Genomic DNA, 19688 nt, shown 5'->3' on the forward strand with positions numbered 1-19688 from the left:
GGCTGCAAAAGCTGCGAAACCAAGTGGACGCAACGTACTCAATCGGGTCTGCACCGGAGCCACCGTTCCACTTTTCACTGCATCGCATGAGAGTTGTGCACGCAACAAGTAGGGTTCCTGCTGTGCCAATGCGTGCGTATCACACCACGATACATAATACATTGGCCCGAGTGGAACGGATAATAAATGTCGAGGTAAATTTAGTATATTCATCGGACCCCGAAAAACGCCGGCGGTTTTGTGTCAGTTCCATGTCGTGCACCATCGAGGAGTGACGCCTGTAGCTCCCCTGCCGGCGTCGTTCATCGGGCCAGCGTTGTGAGAAGTGTGGTGCGTGCGAGTAATTTACTGCAGTAGCACGCCGAGAGTTAACGTAAATATCATATGCGCACAAGAGGGTTCGAAAACGGAATATGGCACCCAGACACGGCCTTCGAGACGAGGTAAGAATTCTACATTATTAAAGGCACAGAAAAGACAGGAGAAAGACCCAGAACTATTACTGCGCGGATGCGATATTGCACCCATAACAAGAACAAAAAAAAATTTCGAAATGTATGAAACTATGGCAGCCTAAGATGAAAACGAACAAATGTGTCTTGCAACTTTAGCCGCCTTTTCGGTACTTCGAAAGCGGCTCTATCGTAACTAGGAGCATAGAGCTGTCATTTACTGACGCTATACAGCACATGCATGATACACACGAGTTTGAAGAAAGTCTACATACTAGTAGTACGCAAGGCATTACCACCTGCTTGCTAACTGGTTTAGAAAGCAGAAATGCGCTATACAGGCGACTACGTAAACGATCAGAGCTTCGGCAGACTTTGTCTAATATTCGTAGCGCAACTTCCTCGGGAAGAAGAAAGAATAGTCGCGAGAGAGCGCTGTGTCTCGACTATCCCTTCTTCTTCCATGTGCACTCATGCTACGAACGTTTTCTCAGCACTGGCCCCAATACCAACAGGCACAAATTATCGCGGCAGTTTTTCCTCAGGCGCACCGTGCAAGAACGGTGAATGAATCATTTACACGCGCTTTCGAAGGTCGCTGTACTATACGTCTTCGTAGCATCAGCTTCCACAGCTCTACACACTGCAAAACGTGCCGTGGCACGTAGGCAACATGCAGTGGACGCGGACGCAAGCTGTGCCGAAGGAATGCGGCCTGACTGCGCGCGTACTACATTCTGTGACCCCGCATTGGATTCGCGCTGCAGCGGTTGGTTACAAAACCGCGGCGTAGCCGATAGGGCCACACCTCCGTTACTCGAAGACGACAGGGCATTACGGCCCACCTTATGCAGAAGAGCAATCTTGGCGTCATCGGACGCCTCGCTCGCAACCAGTCACACAAAGCGCAATTTTACGCACCGCGCGTTGATAGCGCAGGCGTAACCATCCAAAGCTCATGGTAGGTCATCTCAGCGCCAGGTCGCAGAGGTCGGAATGACGTTGTACGAGATCAGATCGGTGCCCGATATCTGTTCGGTTTATGAGTGCGCAGTCTCGCAAAAAACAAACATTAATCAGAAACCCCGAGCTTTAGTTTGGTGGCAAATAATTTGTGTCGCCTGAATATAGCGAATGGACTTTACGTACACTACGTGAGTAGTCGCCTATATACCTTTTAGGTGTCCAAGGGAGAGAGAGAGAGACAGAGAGAAATCAAACAGAGGAACAGGTGTCCAATTTTATCGACATTCCACAAGCACCTACCTTGGCAGCAATAAACCATACTTACACAACATGAAGGCGGTCATGTGAATACTCCCCATTTCTTGTTTAATCACGACCGCTAGATTTTGCGCTCATTCGAAACGCCATGGTTAAACAAATTCGAATGAAAGGGGAGCGAGAACACTCGAACGCTGAACAACGTTGCTGTTGTACATTTTTTCACCCCTGTTCTGATTGCGTTGCCAAACAGCTACAACTAAAGTGATCTAGGTAAATTATTACAGGAAAAAGATGAAAAAAAATGATTCCCACAGGAAGAAAAATGCCCAATTGAAATGCTTAATTTGGCTCTTCTATACGAAATGCATTTCCCATACTATCCTTTGAATAATGGTCCCCATCCTAACATCTCAATTGTGAATGTATTGCAAAAAAATAATGCAGCCTTACCACATACATTAAAAAGTGCTGGCTGGTCCTTTCTCACTGATGCTGCTTGCGTAGCCTCGCATGACAACAATTCCCTCGCGCGAGAGCGTACCAGTATTTCCCCGTACTATCCATGGCATCTAGCGCTTTGAAGCCTCATTGCACCGATTCGACGCCGACGAGGTCTTCTGTTTTTCTTTTTCAACGTCAAGGCAGCTTCACGCCCCGTGCTGTTTACAAACGCGTCCACATCAGACACAGAATTCATTGCCGAACGAGGACATGATATGCGCTCTGGTAACGCTTTGCGGAATGCCAAATGATGCCAAATAAGTTTCTTGCAAGAATCTTCCCACAACTTTCATTCTATGGGACTTCGATTCTGTTTTTGCGCATGCGTGCATGAGTGTTTCTCATCATACATGGGGCCACATTTCCTTTTTTTTTTCTTATGTGCGCTGCTTTTGCTCCCGTACTGCTGCGTAAAGAGATATGTCCTTTTTTAAGCTTTAAGTGTTTGCCCATGACTATTTTTGCTACAACAGTATTGCGTCATACGTGTTGACGCTCTGACTTCGTAGCGTCGGCACGTGCTGCATTTCATCTCGCGCATTGCAATCTACGGAACTCCAATGATCCACGAATAAATCATTGCCGGCGTCACGGCAGTCACTTACCAGCCCGGGCTCCAGGCACAGCACCAAGCCGGCGGACGAGACCAGCAGCCAGCCTGCGCATGATGCAATATATTTAGATGGCTCTTCAGATTCTTTTATTTCTCCTAAAACTTACGCATGCAACTTTCTAATTTATCGTCCAGAAATGTCACAACGTTTCTTGTATTCTATTACGCAAGTACTATTTCGCGAAACAGCATGATTGACCCGCTGTGGTTGCTTAGTGTCTTTGGTGTTGCTCTGCTAAGCACGAGGTCTAGGCATCAAGTCCCGACAACGGCAGCCGTAATTCGATGGGCGAGAAATGCAAGAACACTCATGTACTTTGATCAATGTGCGCGCTAAAGGTCCCCAGGTGGTCAAAATTAATCCGCAGTCCCCCACTACACCCTGCCTCATAATCATATGGTGGTTTCGGCGCGTGAAACCCCATAATTTACAACGTAATTGAAAGGGCTGCGCTATCCTCCTGCAATGGAAGTCGCTCGCGATGAATGAGCCTTTGGTTTTTGCCGAATTCCAGCTTAAATCATATATTAGAAATAGGACATAGCTACGCATATAAAGAGGGATGTCGAAAAGCCTAATCATCGTTGGTGGCATCTCCTTTGCAAGTAAAATAAGCACATACATAAAACAAAGAAGCAAACCAAATGGAGGAGAGCATGGGCCCATTAACGTAAAACTATTCCAATCTGTTCTTGTTCCAATTTCCTGACCTCAAATTTACGTATTCGCGAATCCAAGCATCGGGTGGCGACCCTTACCGTTGTCTCAACGCCACAATCAAACGCTTGCCTTGTTTATAGGAGGTCACTTTGCTTTCAAAACAAATAACATTGCCTACATTGAGTGGTTTTTATTATCTAATTCGCTGACAAGAGCCGAGGACACGCTCAAGTGGAGAGGGGTCCGATGTGGCCGAGCCAGCGCAGTGAATGCAGACACTTTCACAAGCGTCGTCAGAAGAGAAAGGGCAGGACTTACGCTAGAAGCCCGAGCGCAGCTCCCTAACGAGAACTTTGCGGTAATCAATGAAGAGATTACTTTTGTTTTCCGTTACGCTGACCAGCAAATATTTGAGGAGAAGAAAGCACGTCTTCGAATGTGCAGTGTAAAACAAAAACTCTTCGCCATACTGATGCGCAACCTGCCCACGACCGTACCAAAATTTCTCTCAGAGGCATCGACTATCCATAAGACGTTAGAATCGCGCACCAGGCAATTCAATCACTGCTACATGCAAGACCCTACGGTAGTTCAAGCCTTCTGCTCCGACGACTGGCTAGAGACAATCAGGAAAGTTTTCGTGAGGAACTCCGGAAGATATTCCGAGCATCGCAGTCCCAAGTTGACTCGATTGTTGACGTAGTTAGGGATGAAATCCAGTGCTCATTGGGAGTTCCCGAAGTAAAGCCGGAATCGCCACAGCCTCAGTCTTAAGCGATGACCTACGCGGCCGTCGCCCACCGCCCCATTCCCCCTCCGCGCCCGCGTCAGCGCTCGGTAGCGCCGCAGTCCCATCATCCATCGCTGCCGTTGCCAGCACGCCAACCCGTTGCCCGGGCAGTATTCCAGGGAAGACTGACGTTTGGCGCGTCCCGACCACAGTACTTTCTGCTATCACTGCGTAGAAGCGGGGCACGTCTACCACCGATGCCCATACCCGCGACTCGGGACTGCCAGGGCTCGCTCTCAACGCACCGCGCCCTCGAGAAGGTGAACGCCCTGGTGACATCGCCGTCTACCTCGCCGCCAGGCGGGGGAGCCCTCGCCAATTATCCCGTTTGCCGTGACCCAGCCGATACCTGTCGCCGCAGCGCCGGCCGTACACTGGTCCAGCCCGGGGCCGGTCCGTCAGCCCACATCGGGAAAACTAAAAGGAGCAATTAACTGATGGAGATGCGGTTGCTGTTCGTCGTGCTGTCGAAGATCCTCCGCCACCGACAAACACTCCAAAGAGTTTATCTTGACGACGTAAAAACAACACGCCGCCATCCCTGCGAAGCCTGGAATCAAGGAATGCACCGACCAAATACGTGACGACGCGACGTACCAGCCACGCGTCAACGCGATGCAGACGTGATCTGACGCCAAGACCTAACTGCAACTCAAGACAAAGGATCACCGACCTCAATGTGCTTCTCGACGACCACTCAGGAGCCGCTTTAGTGGACACGGAAGCCGACTTCTAAATCATCAGTGGATTGTTGGCCACCAATGTGAAGAAAGTTAAGACTGCATGGGACTGTCCTGAAATTTGGAGAGCTAGAGGACACCTAATAACGCCGACGGGAATGCGCGCCGCAAGAATTTCAGTTCATGACCTGACCTACCCAGCGACGTTCGTTGTTTTCCAATAGTGCTCGCGAGACGTAATTCTCGGCACGGACTTCCTGAAACAACACGGCGCAATCATCGACCTCAGGTCCAGAGGTCCACAGATTAAGCGATACCGACAGAGAGGTCTTCCAGTCAGCGTGCCTTGAGTTTACTTGAGGACCAGGTCAGGATCCAACAGCTATTGTCATTTCCGTCGGCAGCGAAACAACCGCAGACGTAGAAGGCGTCATCAAGGGCGACCAACGCCTACTGCTCGACCGTGACAATCGCGTCGCAAAAGGGATCGCCCGACTGAACAGAGGGAAAGCGAAAGTGATGCTCACAAACTTCAGTCAGGAGTTCAAGCACATCAACAAGGGCACGACGATCGCATACATCGAGGAAATTGTGGAATCCAGCAATGCGTCTTTCCTCTCGGATTCTGCCGCATCTGCCTCGACGACCGCAGTTCCCGAAGCAGATTTTGACATAAATCCAAGTCTCCTCATGAGTAAGCAGAAACAGCTCAGAAGTCTTCTCCGACGGTACAAAGAGTGTTTTTCGACGTAATCGAGGATTCTGCAAACACCAGGTTACAAAACATCGCATAATAACGGAAGATAGAAAGATGGATGAGTTGGAAAGAATGCATGCTTATTAATTCAGCGGGAAAACAACGGTATACACAGAATTACACCGGACGAGTGCTGTCTAACAATAGAAATTTATTGAACGAGACCCTTGCAAAAGAAAACATGAAACAAAAACAACCTGCGTGCGCAGGAAATCTAAGACACGTGGAAATAGTTACGGAGCAAGTGCTTCAGTCTATCAAAACAACAGATAGCTGAGATATACAAACATCGTGCGACCTTTCTGAATGGAAGGCTTCTGCAAGTTCACGAGCCCTGCTGGCTTTGTACGTGATAGTGACGCTGTGAGTTTTAACGAAGGAATGTTTGCACCCACAAGATCTGCAATGCGCTGAAAGATGAGTAGCTGGCGTTCGTTTTAAGATATTCTTATGCTGGCCCAGCAGTTAATTGGTGCAGTTGCCCGTCTGCCCTATTTACTTTTTCCCGCAAGGGAGAGGAAATCGATAAACTACACCTACGGCGCAGGAAACAACATGTTTCCGATTATTCACAGAAGAACCAACAAAAGTTGATCCACCTGCCTTTCTCTCAATCGCAGTACATGCGTTGCCTACTTCACAGTTGGCCGAAAAACGAGATCGTCGTCAAAAGCTTTTGCAATCTTAACACTATGTACATGTCTACACTATGTACATGTCTATGTACATGTGGCACGACAGGAACTTGACTACTCCTCGTAGTGGCCATAAAGTCAGTTTCGACACGACAAGATTTACACTCCTTGACGATTCCCTCGGGCGTCGACACAAGCGGATACACGGGTAACCTGCGTTTGTTAAACGAACAACCTGCTGCTGAAAACTATTGTTACATTTATGTAGACAAGACTTCCTAAGGGCGGAATGTAGAGAATTTTGAGCAACAGAATTCTTGATAATCTTTGAATGAGCGGACGAATGATTAAGAAGTGCTTTCTTGGAACCTAATAACTTTCAGTTGTTAGGCAGCGCTCGTCCTGTGTCCTTCTGACTCGGTGTCTTCCGTTGTTTTCGATCTGAATTTACGACTACGAATAAACAAAGAGTGCGCTCGACCACTCCGCCAGAGCCCTTACCGAGTTTCCACGCGAGAGCGGGAAGCTATTAGGCAACAAGTCGACGAAATGCTGCGCGACATCGTCCAGCCGTCAAAAAGCACGCGGGCATCTCCTGTAGTCTTGGCGAAGAAAAAGGACGGAACCGTACCTTTCTTCGTCGATTATCGGCGACTGAACAAGATCACGAAGAAGACATGTTTTTTGCCGCAGTTTAACACACAAAAGGAAGACACATAAACACAACACGGGCGGCCCGTGTTGTCTTTATGTGCCTTCCTTTTGTGTGCGTTAAATTGCGGCAAAAACATGTCTTTTAGCAAGCACTAACTAGGCCAACAAGCAGTTCTATCACGAAGGAGGACACACTCCCACGGATATACGATGCATTCGATCGGCTATGCAACGTTATATACTTCCGACACGTGTACTCATTTATCTTTCGTCGGGTGACCGCGTTTCAGCGTTTTAACAAAAGTTATCGCTCAGCGCAGGAAGCGCCAGCATGTTATCGATGGTTCTGTCCGCTGTCTGTTGTCAACGCATCTTGTGTTCTCTCATTTGCATGTACGCGCGACGCGAATTGTGCAGTAGCTTGTGGAATACACGGGGACACCAGCGATTTTTCTGCAACCTTCGATGACTCGTGTATAGAAGCCGCCGCGCTTGACCAGCTCATGCGATGTTAGACGATCGCCGACTGTGTTCGCCGTTGTCGTTGTACTTTGAGTGCAGCCTGTTTTTGAGTGCACAGGTTCGCCCAATAAAACGGTCGTTTCCTGGTTCACAGTTCTGTTGCGTTCTTCACCGTCACTGCTACGTAACAATATCAGTGCACCTTTGACGTGTACACGTCACTTTGACGCGATGTTTTCGCGGATTTGTAACATCACGTGACAGACAGGCGAAGTGGGCACGGCCAGGCACCGTCTGACCAATAGCAGAGGGCTAATTGGTAAAAGGCGTTGAATCACAAATAATTATTTTTATTTTGTTCAGACCTAATTATGCATAAACAGGGTGTGCATGTCGCATTAGATAAGGAGATGTTGCGGCATTCGTGATGGTCGCGTGATAGACAGACGAAGTGCTGGTGGTCCGAAAATATTTTTGACCAGACGTGGAGGTCGGATTCCAAAATTGGAATAGAAATTTTTGGAATAGATTTACGTTAAAGCGGCCCGTATATTTGAAATAAATGCATATACAACTACATCAACAACACTACAGTGCAATAACGTTCACGAGTAGGTTGGATTATTTACGGTTTAAGAACTAAGATCGTTTCAGGTTTTTTTTTTTTTTGACACTTGCAAGGGAGCCACAGGTTTCATCTGTGTGAGTAAAATATTTCAGAATGATATTGAAGAAAGAATTCTTGGGGGCGCTGCATTCATATGGGGACCGATTACGAGTGAACCTGTTTAGGCTGCAAACGTAGGCTGGATGCATGGGCAGCGTAGGATATTAAATCATACATTCTTCTCATACGGCACCCCACTACGCCGACACAAGCACCGCCGCTGTCACCGCACCTCCCATATATATATATATATATATATATATATATATCATGAGAAGCCAACAAACACTGACGCCAAGGACAACGTAGGGGAAATTACTTGTGCCTAATCAATGAAACGATAAATTAATGGAAATTAAAGTGGAAGAAAAAACAACTTGCCGCAGGTGGGAACCGAACCCGAAGGTTGTGGGTTCGGTTCCCACCTGCGGCAAGTTGTTTTTTCATCCACTTTAATTTCCATGAATTTATCGTTACATTGTTTAATTTATTAAGTACAAGTAATTTCCCCTATGTTGCCCTTGGCGTCAGTGTTTGTGGGCTTCTTATGATATGACTAATAAAAATTCTTCTCGTTTATATATATATATATATATATATATATATATATATATATATATATATATATATATATATATACACATATATATTTATTTTTTTTATTTTTTCTTTTTTTTTCAGAGGAAGGCCGTGCCACGGCCGAAACGTTAAAAACATTAAAGATTCAATTTTCTTTAGTGTGCACCTTCGTTTCTTCAACACACAGACGTGTGTCTGTGTGTGTGCGTGTGTGTGTGTGTGTGTGTTGTTGTTTCTCTTCCAACGCCGAATCAATGTGGTTTAATTTCGACCCAAGACAAACTTATTTTTGGAAGTTGGAGAAGTGCTTGGAGCCTGCTTCAGATGCGCCGCGGGTCGGCTCGATGCTGCACTATCTGCAGGATCGGCCCACGCATACCTATCCGCGCGCCACGATACGGACGTAAGCCGGCCAAGGTATCCACCCTGGGAATGCATGCCGCGTATGGTTACAGAAGCTAGAATTACACACCTTCGCGCTAAAAAAACGTCGCTTTTTCACCCGAAACGCGAAGCATTGAGTGCGATTGCAGATTAGTAAATTGCTATATGAGGTAAGGATAGTAAACCCTGTCAACTTGTATAACTTGTATAAGCTTCAAAACAATTACTTCCTAATGAAATTAGCAGGCATAATGTCAAGATCGTGTAAGCAAACGGACACATCTCACTATATGACCGCGGAAACTGGCTGTCATAACGCTGGACCGAAGAAGCGCGGCAAAGGGAGCGAGTGAATTTACATTCGTGCTGGCTCTCCCATCAACGCCAATTAAGCGGCGCGAACACAGCGCAGACGAAGCCATCGGCCCTAGGCGCACCTAGACGCTTAGACTCGGTCCCCGTCGCAGATCACTTTCAAGATACACTCTAAGAAAAAAAGGACAAAAAGGGGTAGGGAGGTTAGTCCTTTTGGGGACTAACTGATGTGCCACAACCATTAGTCCTTTTGGGGACGAACCGACATGGGATGAACTGTTACTCCTCATGCGCTTACTCCTTCGGGGACTAACAGTTGCCCCCGCCCGATGGTCCTCAAGGGAGTAACGGTAATTCGTTCCGACACTCTGCAAAGGTGGAATTCATTAAATTAGGAATTTATACCCTAAAAAAATTAATGGAGCTGAAAAAAAAAAACGCGCCCGAGAACAGGATTCGTACTCACGTCTTCTCGCTCACAAGACAGGCACTCTAACCACTTCACCACGCCGCTTGGTTTACAAGACGGGATATTTAGACGAGGTTAAGTATGGGAACGCAAGTGCGGCAATATAAAAGTGACTTCGTATTTTGTTCAAGCTACGCAGTGAGAGCCTAACGTTGAGTGACTGCGAAAAGAAATCAGCCCGAGTATTCTTAGGGTGATTTAACCTGAGGCACTACGCCATGTATACGCGTAGCGAGCTCAAACGGGCCACCGAAGACGACAGAGAAGGGCAATTTCTCTGTCGCTGAGCGTGTGCCGTTTGAGCTACACATCGCTTCAGTTCGCAACCTCCTTGGAACGGAAGGAACTTAGGTACTATTGACCAAGAAAATCTAGCCGTCTATCAATGACTTGCGCGTTTAATGTGTATCGCTCATTTATGGGGTGCGCACGAAGGGCATGCCTCTTCACATTCCAGTATTAAGTTTCACGTAATCTTCTCACGAAGAGGCAAGGTGCTGCTTTGCATGTAGTTCAACAGACAATGCACGAACTTCGAACCATTCACAATTTATGGACAATACCGTTTTCGCCGCATCGCTCCATGACACCGACGAAAACAGCGAAGTGCCTGGGGAGTAACTGTTGCCGTTCGTCCTCCGATTGCTCTCTTTACGAGCAGGGACTAAACACTTACTCTCCGAAATTTGCACACGGCACGCACATACATGCAGTTAGTCCTTTGAGGGACGAAAGCGCCCTTTTTAGGACTAACGGCGCAGTTACTCCCGTTTTCCCCGGGATTTTTCTTAGAGTGTAGGTGCCGCTCGGCCGCCCCATACGCAACATTCCCCCCACTCCCGCCTGTCCCCCGGGGCGTTGCGTGCGACAGAAGACGGCGGGCCTCCTCCCCTGTTTCCTACATTGCGCTCGCGAGATTGAGCCGCCATCGTAGGTTCACCATCGCACGCATTCACTGGCACGTGCAGCATACGGCACGAGGGGACTATGCTATCGCCCTTTAGCTTTATACGGGGCATCACGGTGGTGCCGAAGGTAACGGCGACGACGATGGCAGAAATATGTCTGGAGCGTCCATATAATTGCTATCGCAATAAAAGCAAAGCGGAAATACCATAATTGCACGAATACTAGGGAAGAGAAAGTTGCGATTGGTTGCGAAGTGAGTAGAAGTAGGATCAGAGGGACGAGCTGTGGAAGCGCGTCTCAAGAGAGAACATGGTTAATAAAGAAGGCAGAACAAAGGCAAAATATTGGGTTAGCAAGAAATCGGAACAAAGGGGACAACCGTGAAGCGAATTTAAAATTCCCAACAGCTTGTTTCCGTAGTTTAATCAACGGTGAGAGCGGAACGGAGCATGTATGACCACATTATGAAATGCACCAGTTTATATGACTATGTATAAAAGTCGAAGAACGGGAGTTAACCCAGGGGCCCGATTTTTATTTGTCACATCATAAGAAGCCAGCTAACATTGATACCAAGGACAAGATAGGGGGAAATTACTTGTGCTTAATAAATAAAATAAAGAAAATTTAAATTATGGAAATGAAAGTGGATGAAAAAACTTGTCGCAGGTGGGGAACGATCCCAGAACCTTCGCATTTCGCGTGAGATGATCTGCCAATTGAACCACCGCGGGGCCGTTTCCCTATGCACTTTCCCCATCCATGCGAAGGTTGAGGGATCCTACCCCACTTGCGGAAAGTTGATTATTTATCTACTTTCATTTCCATTAATTTATCGTTTCTTTATTTCATTTATTAAGCACAAGTAATTTCCCTATCTTGTCCTTGGTGTGAGTGTTTGTTGGCTTCCTATGATATGTATAAAAGTAATATAAAGTTGTGAGTGGACGCACGTACTTAGTACAAGCATTCCATAGACGTTTATAGGCCTTATTCTCGGAGCCCATGGTGTTCCTAATGCTATTACACCTGATTTGAGTCATCTGTATGCACCGACATTGCTAAACACTACCATAAACTTCAGGGAGTCTAACTGGACGTAAGCAGCATCTGACCGATCCCTAAGCAGAGGCAGCAACAGTAAATTGTTCTGCGAGGAAATCCAGTGAAATTACGCGAAATGCATTTTAGCAATGTTGAATTGCAACAAAGTAATTGTTTAATATTATTGTCAGCAGTGTGCGAGTCTGGAGTTTTAGAGCAATGATAGCAACTGGTACAATATGTTGACAGTGCCACTTCCAAACCTGCGTTAGTCTTACGCCATTTCCAAGTTTATAAAGGCACGGTTTACGGTAAATTCGGATAGATAACATCACCATGACAGAAAAAAACACGAACATAAAAGAAATACACGAACACAGCACAAATCACACACTAATCCAAGCTCATTCGCGTAACTGTTGCGGTTCGGCCACCTTCTAACACCAATATTTAATTTTAGGCTCGCATTATCTACACGTTTACTGTGTCTGTGATATCATCGCCCAGAGCGCCTGAGAAATGATTGAGCATAAACGCGTCCCCAAAAAAGGCCACAATAATGTTTGACCCAGACTGCCAAGTTGCCTGTCTTCAGGATGTCCTATGGCGCTCAACCTAATGTCTACTCTTTACGAATGCGCTGATATACTGGGAAATACGTGATGAGGCTTCGAAAAGCTACACGGCACCGTTTAAGGGATGTCACAAATTATGGTATTGAATTTGTTTTGAGCACTTGTACTTTTGATTTCAGATTCTTCACAAGTCTAGGTTGTTAAATTTGCTTATTGCTATCTCAAGTCGCAGGGGCGGCTGCTTTCGTCAGTGCGAGCGAGACTAATCCCTGCCCCGAATTACTTTGCACAAACAATTATATAAGCAATTTCAAAGATATCACCTGAATTAGTGCGTTGTAACTTTCTCAACTATGGCACGCAGGGTTAAAAGCTTTGTTCTGTCATGCGTTGCATGTTTGAGGGCTCTGCTATAGCGACGGGCAAACACTAGCAAAGTGTGTCTCTTTCATTTTCATTTTTTGTGTTGGGCAGACACGCAGCGATTCTTCCCCAATAGATTGGGCGTGAAATACACTTTAATCAGTAATTTCCTAACTTTCTGTATAATTTATGCGTTGAATCTTTTTTTTCCACGATTGAGAAAATCACTGATAATCTTGAATAAATATCGAATTAAACTGAGGGCAAAAACTAGCGTGATGTTCGGTGTAGTCACCTGAAGAAAGCTCTTTTACTTACATTGTTCTATAACGCCCCAGGATATCTTTAAGTTCCAGCTGGCACCACGCTACAACGCATTTCAGGTTGAACGCATTTTCTTTGTTGTTTTTGTGCGCTTTCTCAACCATGCACTCGCTTGCAGGATGAGTTAATAACGCTCACAATGCAGTAGTACGTCGTCATCATTCGCATTTCGCAGCGCATATGGTCTGGTTGTCAGCTCATTTTTGTTAGAAAAGATCTTAAACTGTAAAAAAGATTTTTCACCCTTCGGTGCTCATTTTATCCGCGAACAACAATCGTCATCTCCAGCGCCTCTCCTTTCTTTAACGTTCTGCTCCCGGTATTTCTAGGTCACGAGTGGCATGCACCTATCCGCCTCGCATGGAGTTCGTGAGCGGAAAGTGAACACAGCAACTTGATGAAAGATAATGCATGCAAAATAGATCACTCCTATTGGTGGGAGTCAGATAAGCTTCAATGATAGCCAAAATTGTTTATACTGTTCTGAACGCCGACCTAGCGAAATAACTAAAGCGACACCACCCACACGCCTATGGCTGAAAAATCGTGTTTCACGGAGATATGAGTGTAAAAATATGATTGGCATTACTACATGCACCACAAAGTGCTTTAGCGTGAAAAAAGAAACAGAAACACGAAGGCAGCAGCAAGCGTTGCTGACTTCTTGCCTACTGGGATTGTAGTATGCGCGAAATAGATTAGGCAACGGGGTCTGCATCGTTCAGATTAGCTTATTATTTATGGCATACTGTACATGTCAGTGTTCTCACATCTCTCCCTTCCTGAATACGAAAGCGCAGAAAATTGACGTTTGTTTCATGGACCTCTTTCTCTTCTTTTTTATTATTCGAAATGCTACGTATGGGCATAATTATCTGAGAAATTCTGCACTGGAGTTCTCCAAATTACAGTTTCGAGTGGCACGCTCTTAAGCACAGAATATCTCAACCTTATGATCTGGTAAAGCCAGCAATGCGTCCTCGCTCCACTTTGGCTGATGAATGATTTCCGTACGCAGCATGTAGGTCAAGAAGAAGAACGTTCGCAGTAGGCGGCTCTGTGGTGGCAACCTTCCAGGAATGCATGTGCTATTGCATTTTCATGGATCAACTTCAAATATATGCCCATTAACGCTCAACAGATCTTTATTCGACTTCTACGCATCAACGATGCCAACGAAAGCCGCCTTTGCCATCTATATCGGGAAAGCTATGAGCAAAACAGCCGCACAGCGAACGAACTTAAATATGCAATGCGCTCAATGCACTCGCTTTTTGATGCGAAGTATCATTAGCTATATGCATTGTTTATAAGTATTTGACATTAACAACAAAAGACAATGCATATTTTTATGTGTAGAAATAAGATAGCATGGACAAGTAAGCGGGCACCAAAAACTTTTTTTTTATTTAAGCGAACCTTTCTGCGCCCCTTCCTCGACGTTTACAAGGGCTGACTACTGGGTGTTGTTTTGCACGATTGGTCGCAAACTGTCAGGGCCCGAACTATCCGATGGGTCCCGTGGTATTTTAGGATGACCATAAGGTAGTGCTGACCTTCTAAATAGAAGCGTTGTTTGCCTCTTCATTCCCCTCTGCGGGTGCTGGCTCTTATCTCGCGCGCACGATGGGCAGGCCCCAGAACTAGTGCAAGCCGGTCCCGATATAGTGCAAATTGGTCCCCGATATAATAGACAGTTTTAGTATAGCGTAAGCTATTCCATTGCGTACGCTAAAAAATAGCGGGTCGTCACTGCGCATGCGCTGAACGCTAAACGAAATAGCGGGTATAGCGGGCGTACGCAACGCGAACGAGTTAGCGTTAGCGTTTTTGCGGGGTTTGCGGAGCTTGCGGGAAACATGGCGGCGGTCCCGGGCTGCCCACTTCGAACTGAATTTGGCGTTGCTTTTGTAAAATGCACTTCGTTCGTAGCAAATGACTGTGTAAACGGCTTTCGCTTAGTCTCAGGCCGCTTCGACGACAGAGTATTATAGATAACCTCGTGGTGTTTTCGAGATCGCTTCTCGTTTCGAACGAGTCGAAGCCTAACGAAAGAAACGTTCGAGATGTCAGCGCCACCTCTCGCTAAAGGCGCGAAATAGCCGCAACGACGGCATATGGTCTCTGAGATCCGATAATATCGCCGGCCAACTAAAATTGTAGAAAACGTGCGCTGCTTGCGTACGCTATATTATAGCGTATAGCGTACGCTATAGTTGCGAACGCTAAACTAAAACTGTCTAATGCGAACCACTAACGGATATAGTACAAACAGGTCCCGCATATAATGCACACCGGTCCCGAAGATCGGTCAAACCGAGGTAACTCGGTACAAATCGAGGCATCTCATACAACCAACGCAGACTCTATTTTGAGCACAAAGAACCCGTGCCCGAAACGGGAACTGCGTATGGAAGAAACAAAGGCCCCGAGAAATTATCGTGCAGAGGAGTGCGAACGTCTTCGATTTGCAGCTAAGCTGCATGTTTACAACCTCGAGCGCATGCTGCCTAAAAAAAAAAAAAACGTGAAGTGGAGCAGCGTACAAACAACCTCGACGTGCACCAATGAATGGCTTAATAATTAATATTTGGGGTATTACGTGCCAAAACCACTTTCTGATTATGAGGCACGCCGTAGTGGAGGACTCCGGAAATTTTGACCACCTGGGGTTCTTTAACGTGCACCTAAATCTAAGCACACGGGTGTTTCCGCATTTCGCCCCCATCGAAATGCGGCCGCCGTGGCCGGGATTCGATCCCGCGACCTCGTGCTCAGCAGCCAAACACCATAGCCACTGAGCAACCACGGCGGGTCAATGAATGGCTTGGACCGGCAGAGAACACCTGCTCGTAAACGCGAAGCACATTCGTCGATGCGAAGTGATGTGACAGAAGCGTAAGCACATTGTGTCGTGAACGGATGGAAACGAAACGTTTGGGGAGAAATACTCAGCACAGGACGAGTTCGTTCATGTGTTTAGCGTGTCCGATATATACTCTGGCTCTGTCGAATGTGTACTTAGTATCGGAGCGCATCACGTCTACGTTAAGCGAGGGGTTCCCCGTTGACCATGTGCATGAAACACCGTCGGGGCGTTTCTACTTGCAAATGGAACAAAGACAGTGTTCTTCACGAACACCGTCGAAGCCTTCGCTTGAAACGACTTCTACGGCGCGTGGTATCCGCAAGTTGTTCAAGCCAGTAGCACGCGTACGGCGCAGTACCGCCGCTGCAACGTGACCTGTCCAGTTTAGTACAAGGAAAATGAAGATGACCATTTCACATTGACGCAACCTTGCCTTTGTGGAAAGTCAGATAGCGTGCTTACCGATAGAGGAAACTTCAGGAGCCGTTGGCACACAAGATACGCTGCTTAATAACTCAATTTTACAAATTGCAAAAAACATTTCACAGCAGGAAACTGCATTGGTTGTGTTTGTTCTTTTCCGCTATGCCTTCCACGCCAGCCACCGTCACCTCCTCAGCTCGTCCCCGTGATACACGGGGAAATATAGCAAAGCTTTTCCCTCCACCACTGCTACTTCAAATGACGCCATGAATCAGCGAGCGTTTTGGAGGTGGGCGTGCCACGATTTAGCTTTAGCGCCGCTTAATTTGCGCGGGGTTTGGCGCCCCACGCAGGCTCTGAGAGCGGAAACGTTTGTGCGTGCATTTCGGAGCTCGCAACAGGCAGTGCTGTGTCGGCGAAAGAAGACGCTGTATACGTAAACGAGCTCCGAGGTGGTGAAATCGCTGAAGTCGGCGCGGCTTTTATAGCGATTAGCATTTTTTAAGATACCCCATGTACTTTCCGGTATCTGCGCCAGTACCTGACCGTTTTCCTTTCACGCCAACTTTTGTTCAAAGACAAAAGAAAAATAATCTAAAATTCATTCGTTCCTGGGCAGGTCGAACCTGCGTCATTTACACTAACACACCTTTGTGTCGATCTATATTTGGACACGTTCCGTGCCTGGACTTCGCTGCGGCGCTGCTGGTTGGGCGCAACGTGCCAATTCCGGCTGGAGAGCCTTTTCATACCCACATGGGCTCTGGCGCTGCTTTGTAAGGCGTAGGCGTGGATATAAAGGCCCCTGTTTCCGGAACGCGCTGCATTGCTTCAATGCTAATCGCATTAACATCGATATTTACTGTGACATAGGTTCTGCCACAATTTTTAACTTGTTCTTTCTTGATTTTCTGCTTGATATCTTACCATGAGCAAGCAGCGCTAGTTCATGGTAAGAAAGAAAAAAATAGACGGTTCCTTTTTTTTCATGTGACTGTTGCATAAAAGAAGAAGTAGCCTTGGCACAACGAGTCACCGCGCGAGTTTCAAGTGCTCACCCGTGTGCATTCCGTTATAAAGCGAGTCGTCAGAAAAGCATGCATCACGGAGAACTGAAAGCAGACAAAACGGTATTTCTTCTTTTTTTATCGTCTTGATTTCCGTTCGCACGCGTCGAAGATGGAGCCGGTCTTCAAAGTGGAAAGAACGTTTTTCTTCAAGGTTCTTTTCCTGCCGGAAAACCGGAACGCCAGGGCTTACACTGTGCACTGCTCGTTCGCCGAGAGCACCGGGAAAAGTATTTTGATTTATTGCTCATTCTTCGTGGCCTCGAAGAAGCGTGCGTTATTTATCGAAAGCTGTATAGGCAACCAGAGAGAAGTCGCCTGGCCTTGCGCCTGGCTGCAAAAATAAACGTTGCTCAAGAGATGCAGTGCAACGACTCGGGCCTCCATGTAGCCAGACTTGATGCGACTTGTTTTCATCAAGACGGAATACCGAGCGTGTGGACATCTACAAGGACTAAAGTGCATCAAAAAAAGTCACCGAGGATTAAAGACGGACGAGGCCAAGAGGATAACTGCGCAACTAGCGGCGTTCAAGCTCCTTAGCCGTGTCCTTATAGAGTTGAAATAGATGTGCCACTATGCGTTAAGCAATCTTATAGGCCAGCGCAGGTGAAGCTACCTACGTCGTTCATTTAATAAAGCAAGACTGAACAGCGCAAGAACGCACGGCAGCAGAACAGACGAAGTCGCACGCAGCGCTGTCTGCATGTAATCTCGCTTGTGTCGTGTCTTCTCGCGTTTTCTCGCGCACAATGACTATTAACACAAGCTACAATATCAAAAAGAAAGAGAAAAAAATATATGGAACTAACACGACCTTTTTTGCAATGTCGAGCGCAGCAAACATGATCACATGACAAAGTTGGCTTCGCATTGATAGACGGCCATGTTTATAAAAAGTCTTTTATTTGTTTTTTGTCCCTACCCCAGACTATTTTTCTGTATTTATTCCATTGAAAAGGGAATAAAACGATAGTTCAAAGTAGCGCTCTGTGGTGTGCGTTTCTCTTCTGTGTGTCCCGTCCAAATGTTGCGCAATTCAACCTCTAATCACTTCAATGAATTAGTAAACACATCCCTTATACGTTACACCACAGAAAAGGAAAACAGATTCTCAGGTATCCTTAGCTAACGCCTGAGAGATGCGAAGGTGAAAGCCTTGCAAAGCCTACTGTAAATCCCTTTAATCCGCCTTACTGCCCTAATCCATCTTAATTCCCCTTAATCCACCCTAATCCACCGTAGCCCTTTTGTATCCACCTTTATCCATCCTAGCGCACTTAATCCAGTCACTAATCATCATCATCATTATCATCATCAGCCTGGTTACGCCCACTGCTGGGCAAAGGCCTCTCCCATACTTCTCCAACTACCCCGGTCATGTACTAATTGTGGCCATGTTGTCCCTGAAAACTTCTTAATCTCATCCACCCACCTAACTTTCCGCCGCCTGCTACGCTTCCCTTCCCTTGGAATCCAATCCGTCACCCTTAATGATCATCGGTTATCTTCCCTCCTCATTACATGTCCTGCCCATGCCCCATTCCTTTTTCTTGATTTAAACTAAGCCATCATTAACTCGCGTTTGTTCCCTCACCCAATCCGCTCTTTTCTTATCCCATAACGTTACACCCACCATTCTTCTTTCCATAGCTCGTTGCGTCGTCCTCAATTTCAGTAGAACCCTTTTCGTAAGCTTCCAGGTTTCTGCCCCGTACGTGAGTACTGGTGAGACACAGCTATTATACACTTTTCTCTTGAAGGATAATGCCAACCTGCTGTGCATGATATGAGAATGCCTGCCAAACGCACCCCAGCCCATTCTTATTCTTCTCATTATTTCAGTCTCATGACCCAGATCCGCGGTCACTACCTGCCCTAAGTTGATGTATTCCCTTACCACTTCCAGTGCCTGGCTACCTATCGTAAACGGCTGTTCTCTTCCGACACGGCTAAACATTACTTCTGTTTTCTGCAGATTAATTTTTAGACCAACCTCTCTGCTTAGCCTCTCCACGTCAGTGAGCTTGCATTGTAATTGAGCCCCTGAGTTACTAAGCAAGGCAATGTCATCAGCGAATCGCAAGTTACTAAGGAATTCTCTAGTAACTCTTATCCCCAATTCTTCCCAATCCAGGTCTCTGAATACCTCCTGTAAGCACGCTGTGAATAGCATTGGAGAGATCGTATCTTCCTGCCAGACGCCTTTCTTTATCGGGATTTTGTTGCTTTTATTATGGAGGACAACGATGGCTGTGGAGCTGCTAT

The 19688-nt window shown here is 46.5% G+C and overlaps 1 protein-coding gene across 1 annotated transcript in view; it reads right to left on the bottom strand.

Annotated features, from left to right (window-relative positions):
- Window positions 1-19688, bottom strand: part of LOC142590580 (uncharacterized) — a 137755-nt gene that overhangs the window by 42116 nt on the left and 75951 nt on the right. The window contains exon 2 of the mRNA XM_075702883.1: window positions 2786-2838. Within this exon, the coding sequence (XP_075558998.1) occupies window positions 2786-2838 (53 nt within the window). The remainder of the gene's footprint in view (window positions 1-2785; window positions 2839-19688) is intronic.

This window comes from Dermacentor variabilis, chromosome 8, assembly GCF_050947875.1.
Source record: "Dermacentor variabilis isolate Ectoservices chromosome 8, ASM5094787v1, whole genome shotgun sequence".
NCBI lineage: Eukaryota > Metazoa > Arthropoda > Arachnida > Ixodida > Ixodidae > Dermacentor > Dermacentor variabilis.